Source organism: Penicillium arizonense (genome assembly GCF_001773325.1).
Source record: "Penicillium arizonense strain CBS 141311 chromosome Unknown PENARI_contig002, whole genome shotgun sequence".
NCBI lineage: Eukaryota > Fungi > Ascomycota > Eurotiomycetes > Eurotiales > Aspergillaceae > Penicillium > Penicillium arizonense.
Window position 1 is genome coordinate 901,781 of NW_019173279.1, and position 14,129 is coordinate 915,909.

Genomic DNA, 14,129 nt, shown 5'->3' on the forward strand with positions numbered 1-14,129 from the left:
ATGATTTTCGGACTTGATATCCCCCCTGAAATTGAATTTGTGGGTGAAAAGTTCAGGTAGTTCCTGGCTGGATACATGAATGAATGATTTTTTTACCATGTGTACTTGGTTCTAGACAGATCTCGGCATGCGTGTATACGGAGAAGTCGTAGATATCGAAGGCGTAGAAGCTTCCGAGCGGCCACTGACCGCTTTCCCCCACAAGTCTAAACACCGGCCACGTTTCCCCTCAGGACTTCTCTAAGCTATTCTCAACTCCTTTCTGCTGCTTTGTATTAATTTTTCTTCTCTTGATTTCGTCCATTTCATCTGATTTGTCCATTTGTCGGGAAGTGGTGTCTGATTTTCAGCATGCCTTTCGAAGCCCGGGTCAAGTCTGTCCTGTCCGGCGACACGGTTGTGCTGTCGCATGTTACCAATCCCTCACAAGAACGCATCCTGAGTTTGGCCTATGTGTCTGCTCCTCGGTTAAGGAGAGAAGGAGATGAGGTGGGTGACTGATCTACATAAATTGTGCTCAATTGCAAACGGATTGCCATGTTTGGTTTGCTTGCGCGGTTCCCTTCCTGGTGCCTTTTTCTAGTCGCCATTAACGACATAGATTTGCATTTCAGGGAAAGGCAGAATGAACCGAACTAACATATTTGTCAAACATAGGCATACGCATTCCAATCCCGTGAATTCCTCCGTGAACTCCTTGTAGGCAAGGTGATCCAATTCCACGTCGTCTACACCATTCCCACTGGTGCCAAGCGCGAATACGGTACCATTAAACTGCCCGGTTTCGACGCTTCATTGCCCGATATCAGTGTGCAAGAAGGCTGGACGCGTGTCCGTGAGGAAGCAGGCAAGCGCAGTGATGAATCTGAGGAGACAATTGCTCTGCTTGAGCGCCTGCGTGCCCTGGAGTCACTCGCTCAGGGTGAAGGCAAGGGAACCTGGGGTGCCGACAATGGCGTGATCGAGACCAGCTATGAATTGACTGGTGCTCGTGAGTTGGTGAGACAGAAGTCCGGTCAACAGCTAGAGGGTATTATTGAGAAAGTCCTGAACGGTGACCGACTTGTGCTGCGCCTGCTTCTTTCGCCGACTGAGCATGTTCAGACTGTGGTTGCGGTCGCTGGTGTTCGCACCCCGTCTGCTAAGCGGATCACAGAGGGCAAGGAGACGGCCGCGGAGCCGTTTGGTGATGAAGCACAGCAGTTTGTTGAATCCCGCTTGTTGCAGCGCAAGGTCAAGGTTTCCCTGCTCGGTGTGACACCGCAGGGCCAGTTAGTCGCTACTGTCCTCCACCCCAATGGAAACATTTCTCGATTCCTTCTTGAGGCTGGTCTCGCCCGTTGCCAGGATCACCACTCTACCCTTCTGGGTCCCGATATGGCTCTTCTCCGCCAGGCAGAGCTGGAGGCCAAGGCTGGCCGCAAAGGATTGTTCGTTGGGCACACTGGTCCCACTACTGCTGGTGCCTCTGCCGAGGACTACATTGTCACCCGCGTGCTGAACGCCGATACTCTCTTTATCCGCAACAAGGCTGGCAAGGAGAAGAAGGTCAGTCTCGCCAGTATCCGTCAGCCCAAGCCCTCCGACCCCAAGCAGGCTCCCTTTGCTGCTGAGGCCAAGGAGTACCTGCGTAAGCGGGTTATCGCTAAGCACGTCAAGGTCACTGTGAACGGCAAGAAGCCCGCCAATGAAGGCTACGAGGAGCGTGAGGTCGCTACTGTTGTTCAGGGCAACACCAACGTTGGACTTGCCCTTGTGGAAGCTGGTTATTCCTCTGTCATCCGCCACCGCATGGATGACGCTGATCGTTCCCCCGATTACGATGCCCTGCTTGCCGCTGAGGCTGATGCCCAGAAGGAAGGCCGTGGAATGTGGTCTCCCAAGCCTCCCAAGGCCAAGCAATACCAGGACTACTCAGAGAGCGTGCAAAAGGCCAAGCTGGAGCTTGGTATCCTGCAGCGCCAGAAGCGTGTTCCTGCTGTTGTCGACTTCGTCAAGTCTGGCTCTCGCTTCACTGTTCTTGTTCCCCGTGACAACGCCAAGTTGACCCTCGTTCTTTCCGGTATCCGTGCTCCTCGTTCTGCCCGCGGCCCCAGCGATGCTGGTGAGCCCTTCGGTCAGGAGGCCCACGACCTGGCCAACCGCCGCTGCATGCAGCGTGACGTCGAGATCGATGTCGAGACCATTGACAAGGTCGGTGGCTTCATTGGAAGCCTATACGTTAACAAGGAGAACTTCACCAAGGTCCTGCTGGAGGAAGGTCTGGCAACCGTGCACGCATACTCGGCTGAGCAGTCCGGTCACGCCACCGAGTACTTCGCCGCGGAGCAGCGTGCTAAAGATGCCCGCAAGGGTCTCTGGCACGACTACGACCCTGCCAAGGAAGCTGCTGATGCCGAAGAAGCCGCCGAGGCTGCCAATGGCACCGGCACCGGTACTGAGAGCGATGCTGCCCCTATCCAGCGCCGCAAGGACTACCGCGACGTGATGGTCACCTACGTTGACCCGGCCACCGCCAAGCTCAAGATTCAGCAGATTGGCACCGGCACCAACGCCCTCACCGAGCTGATGAGCGCCTTCCGTGCCTTCCACATCAACAAGGCTAATGACACCCCTCTTCCCGGTCCCCCCAAGGCTGGCGACTGGGTCGCCGCCCAATTCACCGAAGATGGCAACTGGTACCGCGCCAAGGTCCGCCGCAACGACCGTGAAAATGAGACCGCCGAGGTGGTCTACATTGACTTCGGAAACTCTGAGTCTCTCCCTTGGGCCAAGCTCCGCCCTCTCACCCAGCCCCAATTCTCCGGCCAGACCCTCCGCCCCCAGGCCGTCGACGCCGTCCTCTCTCTTACGCAGTTCCCCACTTCCGAGGACTATCTCGAGGACGCCGTTGGCTTCGTCGGCGACCAGACCTTCGACCGTCAACTTGTCGCCAATGTCGACCACGTCGACCAGGACGGCACCCTGCACGTCACACTCCTCGACCCCTCCGTCTCCAAGAACCTGGACAACAGCATCAACGCAGACATCATCTCCGAGGGTCTGGCCATGGTGCCTCGTAAGCTGAAGGCTTGGGAGCGTGCTTCCGTCGACACCTTGTCCAACCTCCGCGCACTCGAGGACGAGGCGAAGTCCGAGCGCCGCGGAATTTGGGAGTACGGCGACCTGACCGAGGATTAAATTCCTGTACCTATTTCTTTCCTCTTGTTTGATTTCACCGCTGTGAGGGGCGACTGTACAAAATAATTGTTGGGGTTGACCCTTCCCTTACCATCCATCCAGCTAACCATGTAAACCATTTCCATATGTGGTTCTTTGCTAGGAAATGAATTGTATTGTGTTTCAATGTTCCACATTACTTTCTAGGCTCGTAGGAGATCCTTGGTTTCAATATACCAACTCTATAGACTGTTCAAAGGCTTTCCCTGGTTGATCCCTCCGATTAGCTTTTCTGATCTCCGTTGATCGACGTGGTCCATGCCTGCACAGATAGCCCTAATCTAGGCCTGCATCCGAGACATACAGTAACTCCTCTGATGTGAGCTTGCTGGGATAGAATCCTTCATCTGCGTTGGTTGACCTGGTCGCGTGAGGCTTTGTGTTATATGGCAGCGAGCTGGATATATTGTTGGAGGAGATATAATGTATAGCGTATGCTATTGAGCCGTGCAAGGTGGCTGATTCAGGGGCTCTTCCCTGCGAACCCCTGGGGACTAGGCTTGTCTAGAACTGTCTTAGCGTAGATAGAGTTACTTCGAGCGTCGAGTGTTGTTAGTCAAGTTGCAAGAAATACAAGCATTGTTCATTTATTTCAATAAACAGCTTCTAAAGATGAAGTACTGTAGTAAATATCAATGTATAGCTTCATGTTATTCTAAACCCAAGAAATAGAACTATCCAGACTTGCAAGTGTAGACATCCAACTCGATATGTCAGATTAATTTTCACCGCCCTCTTTCCCTCCGCCACCGATCCCCGTCCAAGTTGATCTCCCCCAAACAACCTAAAATTAATTAAAAAAATCCACATTAAAAGCCCAGAGACCGATCACCATGCTCTGGGGAAGCAAAACCGCGCAGGCTTCCGAGCCCGACCTCACGCGCACCGAGTCCGCTTCAAAGAACGACCCCTGCGCCTCCGCCTCCCAAGCCTCCGGCACCGCATGGCTCGCCGGACACCTGCACCACCTGACCCCAGAGCAGGAAGAGAAGCTGCAGGAGTTCAAGACGCTGTGCGCCGAGCGCAAGTACTACACCCCTGCTGTGGAACAGGCCGAGGGCGTCGAGGCGAAGACTGCTAGCCATGACGATGCTACTATGCTGTATGTGGCGCTATACCTACCACTACCCCGTGCAAGGGAAATTGAATGAAGACTGATCATTTTGTGGTATTACAGACGCTTCTTGCGTGCCCGCAAGTTCGACGTTGAGGGTGCGTGGGGTCAATTCAAGGATACTGAGGATTGGCGCAAAGACAATGCTATCGAGGCTCTGTATGAGAACATTGGCGTGGACTCTTATGAGGCTGCCCGGCGGATGGTGGGTTTCTTGGACTACCTTGATTGTCCGCAGGAGGCTATATATTGACCTTTCTCACTACAGTACCCACAATGGACTGGCCGTCGCGATCGCCGCGGAATCCCCGTCTATGTCTTTGAGATCCGTCACCTCGATAACAAGGCTGTCGCCGCTTACAACTCTACCATGACTACCGGTACACCGGAGACACACAAGTCGTCCACTGTCCCGGCGCGCTTGCTGAACCTCTTCGCTTTGTATGAGAACCTTCTCCGGTTCGTGATGCCGCTTTGTTCATCGTTGCAGCGGCCAAACCCGGAGACGCCTATTGTCACTTCTACCAATATTGTGGATGTTAGCGGTGTTGGATTGAAGCAGTTCTGGAACTTGAAGGGTCATATGCAGGATGCCAGTGTTTTGGCCACGGCGCATTACCCCGAGACGCTGGATCGGATCTTCGTATGTCATTCCCCACCGTGATCCTTCCAGAGACATGTTTATCATCACCGAGTTCGACATTCAAGACTGACTTGCTTTAGATTATTGGTGCTCCTGCATTCTTCCCTACCGTCTGGGGCTGGATCAAGCGCTGGTTCGACCCAGGCACCACCTCCAAGATCTTTATTCTGTCCGCATCAGAGGTGCAGCCTACCCTTACTTCATTCATGGAACCATCTAGCATTCCCAAGCAGTATGGCGGTGAGCTCGACTGGACCTGGGGCGAGATGCCCAACCTGGACGAGCCCGCCCGTGAACTCCTCCAGGGTCTTGAGCAGGATCAAGTCGACGGCGAAAAGAGAAAAGACATCCTCAAGGGACCCATTCTGTTCGAGGGTGATCACCTGAAGGTGTTGGGCACAGTCGATGGAAAGGAGCGGAGAGAAACCATCCCTGTCCCGAAGTCGCAGGTGTCCTCTGAGCCAGAGGCCCCCGCCAAGTCCACAGACTCGGAGGCAAAGACGGACGAACCCACTGAGATTAAGCCCGAAGACGAGAAGGCTGTTGATAACGTGGCGATAAAGGTTAACCAACTGTCCGTCGACGAGACTCAGACTGCTGCAGCTCAGACCGCTGCAGCATAGAGCTTATAGAAAGGCAGCAGGATTGGGAGTGTGGTTAGGGCTAGGGATGTGGAAATGGCACAAGGCGATGCAGATCACACTACCGAGGCTTGTTGCTTTGTTGGTATATGATGTATCTCTCGAATATACGTCTGCCTGGATTGTGTGTTTGATCGTCTTCCAAGTGGGAGTTACATGTGCAACTTGTCTATTGCCTACTGCATGGAAAATGAGTGGTCGGTGGGGACACCACTGTTCTCTTCTCTCGTGTTTCTCAACGTTCTTTGCCTTCTTTTCTTTGGCTGTTTCCCTGCCCGTTCTCCATATGTGGATCTATCATGTGGAAATGTCCGTTACAGGCTTCCAGACTTGCAGTCTTACTGTACAAGGTTGCATGGTTGTGTTTTGTTACTTTTCTTTCCTGGTTCTTTGATTATTTCGGGGTTTCTTTTCTTTCATTTTATTTACATTCGCATGTTGATATCCCCCGTACACGAACAGTTGAGGCGGTTGTTGATACATAGAGCATCTTCTTTTCTCTTACATTGCCATGATGTATTTATACATCCCGTTTCATACCGCAGAATGAACTCTATGAAATTCGGATCCGAGTATGTAGATCTGGAATATTTTGATCAATGATCAGTTTATTGCAGTTTAGCCGACCCCGTGTGAAACTAAGATTAGATCATCATCTGATAAATAATCATGGAACGAAGTGTCTAGAATCCTCATTTTTCGGTGTTTATCCAATCTTCGACCAATTAGGAGCGCTTATCACATGACTCAGGGGCACGGTATGCAGGCGACGTCGCACTGCATCATGACATCTATAAAACTACATGTATACATGTACACGTCCTCTACCCAGACTATGATACAACCAGGAGTCATAGGCATCTTTATGCCATGAACCTATGATGCAATGATACTCCGACCCCAGAGACAGATCTTCCCCTGCCAGGTAACCGAGTTGAGCCCAAGCGCGAACTAGCGCAGGAAAACAGTCAGATTGTTGGGGCGTCACACCTAGACGAGCAACGATCGACATCATGTTCAAACGAAGCCAAAAGTCCGAGGCTCATTTTTGCGGAGTGTGAAGATGTGGGTATCCTTCACATGTGCCGAGCGCCAGTCGCCGAACGACTGGGGGGGCGATCGACAATGAGCCAAATCATTTATAAAAATCCACCCACTCCCTCAATCGCGGGGTTCGAGTGCAAATTTTGATACGTGATACGGAATAGTCATGGAACGCAATCCAAAGGACTCTATGAAGTCCACCTGGCGGCAACTCGCCCGCTCAGAGTGGACTCTCTTCCACTGGTTCTACGAACTACTTGGCATCCACCCCGAACATCTCGACAAAAACGTCCCAGTCCACCTGAAAGAGGACGCAGTCCCATACGTCCCAGACTGGTCGATGCACCGCTGGGTCCTCACGCACGCCGTGATTCCCCTGCTCATCCACCACGCCTATGTGGTAATCACCGGCCACAACCTCAGCGCCTGGGGCGCTTTCATCCTATACAGCCTAGCCTTCAAAGGCATCGCCATCCACGAGCTCCACGTCCTCCGCCGCCTAGGCCATCAACACGGCTTCCTAGACGGCGACAAGCACGCCCGCGATGGCGTCCCAGACGTCGGCGTCGCAAAGGTCGTCCGCTCATTAATGTCAACCTCGACCTTCCGCCCTATGTTCACAGTCTTCCTAGCCTACCGCTCAACGCACGAACCATCAACCATGAGCTTCGCCTGGCTACCCCTTGAAGTCGGCCTCTACGGTATCATCCTCGACTTCTGGTTCTACTGGTACCACCGTTTGATGCACGACGTCGGCGCGCTATGGAAATACCACCGCACCCACCACCTTACCAAGCACCCGAACCCACTCCTCACTCTATACGCCGATACCGAGCAGGAGTTCTTCGATATCCTCGGTATCCCTGTGATGACCTACTTCACCATGCGGTTCATGGGTATGCCCATGGGTTTCTACGAGTGGTGGATCTGCCACCAGTATGTCGTGTTCGCCGAGTTGGCGGGCCACAGTGGTCTACGTGTGCATGCTACCCCGCCTTCGACGCTTAGCTTTGTGCTGCGCTGGTTTGATGCTGAGCTTGTGATTGAGGATCATGATTTGCATCATCGGAAGGGCTGGAAGAAGAGTCATAACTATGGCAAGCAGACGAGGCTTTGGGATCGGGTTTTCGGTACTTGTACTGACCGGATTGAGTCGGTTGAGCATAATATTGATTATGCCAACGCTTCGCCTATGCCGTTGTATTGATTAGGATGTTGGCTTTTTGTTTTTGGTTTGTTTCTTTGGCGTGGAAAAAGGCTTTGATTATAAATTCTGTACAGCTGTGGAGGATTGATGCTGCTTTTTTTCTTTGTTTCTTTTTTTATACCTTGATACCATGTTAGATATTCTGGACATCATGTCTATGACTGAATGAATACTCTCTTTTTTATTTGCTCGGGTTTCATGACCAACTGTCGCAAAGTGTATCTTTGCCAATTCCCTGACGCAGGTAAGCTGGTCTACTTTATAGACCTGGCGTACTACAAAGAGTAAACAAACACTGAAATTGCTATTGCCCTTTAACACGGTGCTCTATTTAGTATCGAAACTGTGGAGGACTTAGCTAAGTATGACCTCTTTAGCGGACGGCCTATTGAATTACGCTAGAAAGATAAATATCTGAAGAAGCCTATTCTTAGAAATGTCACAGCTGATGGCCTATAAGATTTTCCACTCTATAAAGAGCGATTCTATGAGTTACTACGTGGAATCGTCACGACTATTAGATGTAGTAAGAGTGTAGCTGTTTATATAAATCGAAAATATCTTAGAAGTGTTATTGAAGGTAGGACAGTTAAAGCTTATGGCAAGTTAAAGGGAAACATTCGCTAATTACTAGTATAAGAAAGCATAGATCTGTCTTAGTATCTTAGATATATAGTCACAAAGATGTAGGGACATATCCTAAAGAGTATTTGCTACAGTAATGTTCGAAATCAGCTTTACCTTTTCACGCTCTCGCATTGTTGCCCAGAGCCCCACCTGGAGCGCACTAGTCTATATTAGGACATCTTTCCGCCATCCTTACATCTATCAATGTATCTTGATGACTTGACGTAAATTACTGTAATCAATCTGGTGGTAGCATTTACTGCGCCACCGAGGCGGCTGTCCGCTCCTTCACTGATGCGATGAGAAAGGAGCTTATCGCCACTAGAATTCGTGTTAGTGAAACGGTATGGTCACCGCTTATATTGTACTTACAGTTGTGATATGATGCTAATACTCGTGATTAGGAGTTCTCTATTGTGCGATTCAATGGAGACAAGTCCAAGGCTGATGCTATTTACAAGTAAGTCTTGCCAAATAAGTCGAAGCAAGCAGTATAATTAACCATTGGCAGGGGCGTCGAGCCATTGATCGGTGATGATATCGCCGAGATTGTTGTATTTTCCGCTAGTCGCCGTGAGAATGTTGTCATCGCTGATACCCTGGTCTTCCCCAACCCCAAGTAAGTTTCTTTTGCGGTTGGATTTTCGTGTGGACAGGCACTGACTATTATATAGGCTGCGGCTGGTATCTTGCACCGCAAGTCATAACTTACACGCCACGAGTCCGATTGAAGACTAGAGGGTTATAACTTAGCGCTCAGTGTACATGTTCCGAGGTCCCACGTTATATGACATAAATACGAGGTACATATTCGATTGCTAACAATATAGATTCAGATTAGGTCGATAAGACCAAAGTAAAGAAAAATTATCACGCTTCGTATATTGCAAGGATACATGAGGAAGTACATATTTTTTATCAAGGCAGAGAGGCGTTAACCGAGCCACAACTATACACCTCCAACCTCACTCCAAAAAATGTCCAGATGATCAAAGAGCGGCAAGAGCCAATGCAGCTGCAACACCACCGGCAGCCCAGCGCGCGTTTCCAGTAATCATAGGCATAGCAGCGTTACCAGATTTAGTCTGGCTGGTGGCAGCAGCACTGCTGCTATCCGAGGACTCGCTAGTGCTAGAACCAGTGCTAGTACCACCGGTAGTCGAAGCGGAGGTAGTCAAAGTAACGCCGCTAGTCGAGGCAGCGGTAGAAGCCGATACGGAGGCACCAGTAGTGGCGGCAGCCTTCTCCGTTCCAGTTCCGGTGATAGTGACAGGCATCAAAGCGCCGCCACCGGGGATTTCAGTGAGGGCGACGGCGGAGGTGAAGGTGGTGGTTATGCCTTCCTCGTCGAGGCTTGCGGCGCAGGTCACGCTTACGGAATCATACTTACAGTTCTCATCGATGGACCTGTTTCAGGAAATGATCAGCTATGACTTATGGGGTAGAAGTGGATTCTTCGTAGGGCTGGATATACTCACATACGTCCCGTGCTGTATGCCAGGCTGACGGTTGAAGAGCCTTGGGCCACGGTCATGCCATTAGGGGGAAGGCCGCATTCGGTGGAATCAACGCCATCAGCACACTTAACGAGATATTTGGTCATAGAACCGGTCTAGCATAATATTGGTTAGGTTTTTGTGGTAGATTGATAGAGGGATAGTTGCGCTTACAGTGCCAATGACCTTGCCCTCAAGTGGTTGCTCATCAAAGCCAATTAGGAAAAGAGAGACTGTCTCGGCAGCGATAGCGGCAGTGGCACCGGCCAAAAGGGCGAAAGATTGGATACGCATGTTGTATTGATTTAACGAATGTCGGGGTATATAGTCAAACGAGCGACAGGAATGGAAATTGTGAAAAGATGATAAGAGGAAAAGATAGAGCGGTCAGCGCCTTCATATACGACAAGAATTATTTCAGGGTCTCTGCAGGTCTGGGCCAGAGTCCAGTCTAAAGCTACATCGCGTTGAAACGGAAGTATCCTATTGGCTCTTTCTTTGTATTCTGAAGGACTAAGCGATGGCCTCTAGCCTGTTTAGGTGCTAGCGTGGTGCTAGTGTCGGCAAAAGCTATACCTAATTAGGCCATTTGAGCCCCTTAGTGGCTGCCAAAATAGCTCTATTACCCCCTAAAAAGTCATCAAACTCCGGGTTTTCGACCAATTTTACATCGCGGGATAACGTTTCTTTGTGGGGATCTAGATTTTGTGATCTTGGCCATATTTGCCTGATATTTGCCAGTTACTATGTACATGGTCTGGTTTACTTCGTATCTTCTCAAAAATATTGCCGTGTGAAGATGTCCAAATATGCTGAACTACGATAACCCAAGATGTGCCCAAGTAGACTTATAGGTGGCGGTGCTCAAGTCAGCAACAAAGGCAACATTAGAACCTTCGAAGTTTGCACTCTAGTCCTTAGCGGACCGCCTACCCGGGACTGGTTTGGTCAAGGGTGTTGCCCAGGCACCTGACATCGCAACCGAGGATCTCAAGGTCATGTTTGACACCAATTTGTTGCAGAACCGCGGTCATCAGAATACTGTTGATGAATTGAACTTGACGGGAAGAATGAATGGAGCAGGCGATCTTGCCAAATAGACAATTCCATTAGCGATCTAAGAGAAAGATATGTTTTCTTACACTGTTTAATTACCCTGTTTGCTTGAAAATACCATTATCCCCATGAATTAATCTGCGCATACGGTCGAGTATCCTATTGGCTTTGTTCAGCTTCGGGAAAATAAAGAAAATTAAGGTTAGGATGGGGCTACGGAGGGCTCTACTAAGCTAAACCTACTTTCGTATACATGTTCAATAGTGAGTCACATTCCACACTTAGAAATTCTTCACGTAAGACTCGAGTGTCTCTATCACAGGACACCGATAGTGTTCTCAGCGGGTACTCTAGAACACGAGTGAGAAATGCGACTTATATATGCGTGAAGCATTAGCGAGCTGATATTCAAACTCATCGCTGATCCTCCTGACAGGATTCCGCGCCCTACTCCAGAAGATACGGTGGCGCGTTGAATCGAGATAGGTCTTATTATATGCATACATGCATGCCTGATAGTCTGGTAGGTTGGTAGTCGTCAAAGTCTCAAAGGTAATTTTGGGCAGCCTTAATCAGAGGAGCTTCTGAAGGAAAGCTTCTCTCGAGAATTCTTTGTGAGAAGTCTTTTTTTCTTTTTTCGCACCGAAGCCCAATGCTAGGTGTGTAATATTTGGTTCCTAGGAGCAAACGAGGGCCCCATCAAATTTTAACATCATCACCAATCATCCGCAATACACCTCCGGGTAAAAATCATCAATTTTCTCCCAAGACATGCTCATCTCGTCACCATCGCACATCATCGTCCATAGATCCCATAACGCCCTCGTCCAGCATTTCATTCATCCCGGAAAGGTATCATACTGGTCGACATAGGGCCACGCTTCGAGGACCTTCACATAACGCTTTGCTTTGTCTCTCTTGTATTCAGTCTCCTGCTCCAGGGCTTCCGCCGATGTACCCAGCAGCGTTTGCAGGCATTCCTCATCAATGACTATGCACATTCGATATTTGTTGAAAGAATCGCGCTGACCCTGTGTATCCACCCATGCCTCAAAATGAGCGCGTATTAAATCAATTGAGGCACCATCGAAGAGAGCCACATCTTCCATGACAGTTGAACTATGTTTGGCCCAGATTTCCTCGTAAATGGCGGGATCTACGCCAGTTGAACTCCCCTTTTTAGATGCGCATTCCCTGAAGAATGAATTTTTTACAGAGGCCTCGACATACTTGACCGCAGTGGAGAAGTGGGCGTCAGATTGAGGGGAATAAGTGGTGCGATATATGACATATCCCCAGTTCGGATGGACTTTGAGTTTGTGATAAAGCTCCCATGTGGATGCGGGCGGACGAGCGAAAGTCATATCGTGTGTGAAGATTTGGAAGGGAGCGCGAAGGATGAGAAGCCCGAAAGTGAAGAACCTCGACGAAGAGGACATCTATGTCCGTCCGGGGTAGCGGATAAATTGTCCCCGAGCTCACCCCCAGACAAACCGCCTCTTGAACCTTCATTCCAAATGTCAATTTCAACTGTTTCAAACGAGCTGTTGCTGCTGATTGCGCAGCAATTACAATCACAAAAAGATCTCAAAGCGCTGATTAAAAGTCAACCACCGCTTCTATCATCTGCTAAAACACCTGTTGTATCGATACAACCTTCGCCATCATAACGGGGATGGTATTCTTCAGGCAGCTAAGTTAAGATCCATCCCTGCGGTAGCTCAGGTCATCAAAGAGGGATACCATGTGAAAGGCCAACCTGTCCATGACCAAGAACACCTCCCAGACAGATTTGGAAACCAGGTCCTGTGTTCGTGTCATTTGGAGCACCCGATACTGGATGCTGCGGAACATGGGCATTCGGCGCTTGTCAAGTATCTACTGAGCGCGGGCTCGGAACCAGACCTTGAGAGCAACCTCGGTGAAACTCCCACGCACCTAGCGGCGAAAAACAAGTTCTCTTGGTCATCAAGGTCCTGTCTAACGTGTCGACACTTCCCATGTATAAGGATACTATATTCACGTTGGCTCCTGTCAAAGAGGCTGTATTAAGAGGACAAACGCAGGTGGTTGAATACTTGTTGTATTCTTCTTCGAGCCCCAGCGACTATGCTTCTTCGTCTCTTCCATTTGCTGCTGTATCCGGTGATACAGCGTTAGTATCGATGATCCTTGGTTATGGAGCAGATATCAACCACAGGTATATTGAACGGCATGTTCCTAGGAAGCCTATAAACCGGCATGGAGGAAGAGGACACGAAGCAACAGCACTATCAGTGGCAGCCACCCACGGCCATTTGACTCTGGTGGACTTTCTGCTTAACAACGGCTCCAACATTGATCTCAAAACGGGGTTCTGTGGAAGACTCCCTTACACTTAGCAGTTGGGAAAGGCCATGATGAGCTCATCGAGACGCTTTTAGCCCACGGCGCCGATGTCGATGAGGAACATTTACATGAAGCTATTTTGCAAAGCAACAAGAAACCGCTAGAAATGCTACTCGCCAAGTACGGAGCTGAGAATTGCCGTTCCAATCTTTTGGAGCTTGCAGCTTTGACCAAGAAAAGGCCGTCGTCAAAGCAATTGAATTTGGTCAAGACTCAGTCGTCACCCTTCTCCTGGTAAACGGATTGGATCCTGATTTACCAACCCTCCGCCATTCTGCTATCAACCTAGCAATCTCTTGCGGGCAAAGCGGCATCATGGAACTGTTATTGCGCCATGGCGCTCACATCTACCCGGAAAGCCTGAAATTGCTGATTTCTATGCCACCGCGCACATAGTTGCGTTAGCAAAACAGTTCCCTGTGCATTCCCTCCCAAAAAGGGAGATGTATCCCTCTGTGTTTATCTGGCCGCCTGAAGCTCAAATTCAGGATATTGATTACGGTTCCACCCGAAGGAGGCTTTGGTGCAAGTAACTGAGAGCGGTAGGAAATTGTGACACTTGACACCTCTGCTAGAATGATGTCAAATCTGAATGTCTCAATTATCTAAATAAGAACCAGCCTGCCCCCTGTCCTACTTAAGTAACAATGTTATTCAACATACCACGACCAATTAGTCGTGCGTAACGATGGTA

At 49.8% G+C, this 14,129-nt stretch overlaps 7 protein-coding genes across 7 annotated transcripts; 5 read left to right on the plus strand and 2 right to left on the minus strand.

Moving 5' to 3' along the window:
* Positions 1-351: 351 nt before the first annotated feature.
* PENARI_c002G11324 (putative transcription factor (Snd1/p100)) lies at positions 352-3,180 on the plus strand (the record flags this gene model as incomplete). The annotated part of the gene is made up of 2 exons (XM_022627911.1): positions 352-489; positions 658-3,180. The coding sequence occupies 2 exons, from the start codon at positions 352-354 to the stop codon at positions 3,178-3,180; spliced, it is 2,661 nt and encodes an 886-aa protein (XP_022492689.1).
* An 872-nt stretch (positions 3,181-4,052) lies between these two features.
* Positions 4,053-5,599, plus strand: PENARI_c002G03937 (SEC14 family lipid-binding protein; the record flags this gene model as incomplete). The annotated part of the gene is made up of 4 exons (XM_022627405.1): positions 4,053-4,321; positions 4,397-4,538; positions 4,602-4,976; positions 5,057-5,599. The coding sequence occupies 4 exons, from the start codon at positions 4,053-4,055 to the stop codon at positions 5,597-5,599; spliced, it is 1,329 nt and encodes a 442-aa protein (XP_022492757.1).
* Positions 5,600-6,827: 1,228 nt separating this feature from the next.
* PENARI_c002G10656 (sterol desaturase family protein) lies at positions 6,828-7,868 on the plus strand (the record flags this gene model as incomplete). Its single annotated transcript, XM_022627862.1, has 1 exon — positions 6,828-7,868. One exon carries the CDS (start codon positions 6,828-6,830, stop codon positions 7,866-7,868), a length of 1,041 nt encoding a protein of 346 aa, XP_022492165.1.
* An 831-nt stretch (positions 7,869-8,699) lies between these two features.
* On the plus strand, positions 8,700-9,233 carry PENARI_c002G01645 (uncharacterized protein; the record flags this gene model as incomplete). Its single annotated transcript, XM_022627245.1, has 5 exons — positions 8,700-8,719; positions 8,749-8,839; positions 8,900-8,955; positions 9,007-9,114; positions 9,170-9,233. The coding sequence occupies 5 exons, from the start codon at positions 8,700-8,702 to the stop codon at positions 9,231-9,233; spliced, it is 339 nt and encodes a 112-aa protein (XP_022492520.1).
* Positions 9,234-9,484: 251 nt separating this feature from the next.
* Positions 9,485-10,285, minus strand: PENARI_c002G07699 (uncharacterized protein; the record flags this gene model as incomplete). The annotated part of the gene is made up of 3 exons (XM_022627667.1): positions 9,485-9,902; positions 9,974-10,107; positions 10,166-10,285. The coding sequence occupies 3 exons, from the start codon at positions 10,283-10,285 to the stop codon at positions 9,485-9,487; spliced, it is 672 nt and encodes a 223-aa protein (XP_022492365.1).
* A 1,601-nt stretch (positions 10,286-11,886) lies between these two features.
* On the minus strand, positions 11,887-12,486 carry PENARI_c002G05476 (uncharacterized protein; the record flags this gene model as incomplete). Its single annotated transcript, XM_022627520.1, has 1 exon — positions 11,887-12,486. The coding sequence occupies one exon, from the start codon at positions 12,484-12,486 to the stop codon at positions 11,887-11,889; it is 600 nt and encodes a 199-aa protein (XP_022492661.1).
* Positions 12,487-12,812: 326 nt separating this feature from the next.
* On the plus strand, positions 12,813-13,673 carry PENARI_c002G08845 (uncharacterized protein; the record flags this gene model as incomplete). Its single annotated transcript, XM_022627753.1, has 2 exons — positions 12,813-12,921; positions 13,432-13,673. The coding sequence occupies 2 exons, from the start codon at positions 12,813-12,815 to the stop codon at positions 13,671-13,673; spliced, it is 351 nt and encodes a 116-aa protein (XP_022492948.1).
* Between the last annotated feature and the right edge of the window lie 456 nt (positions 13,674-14,129).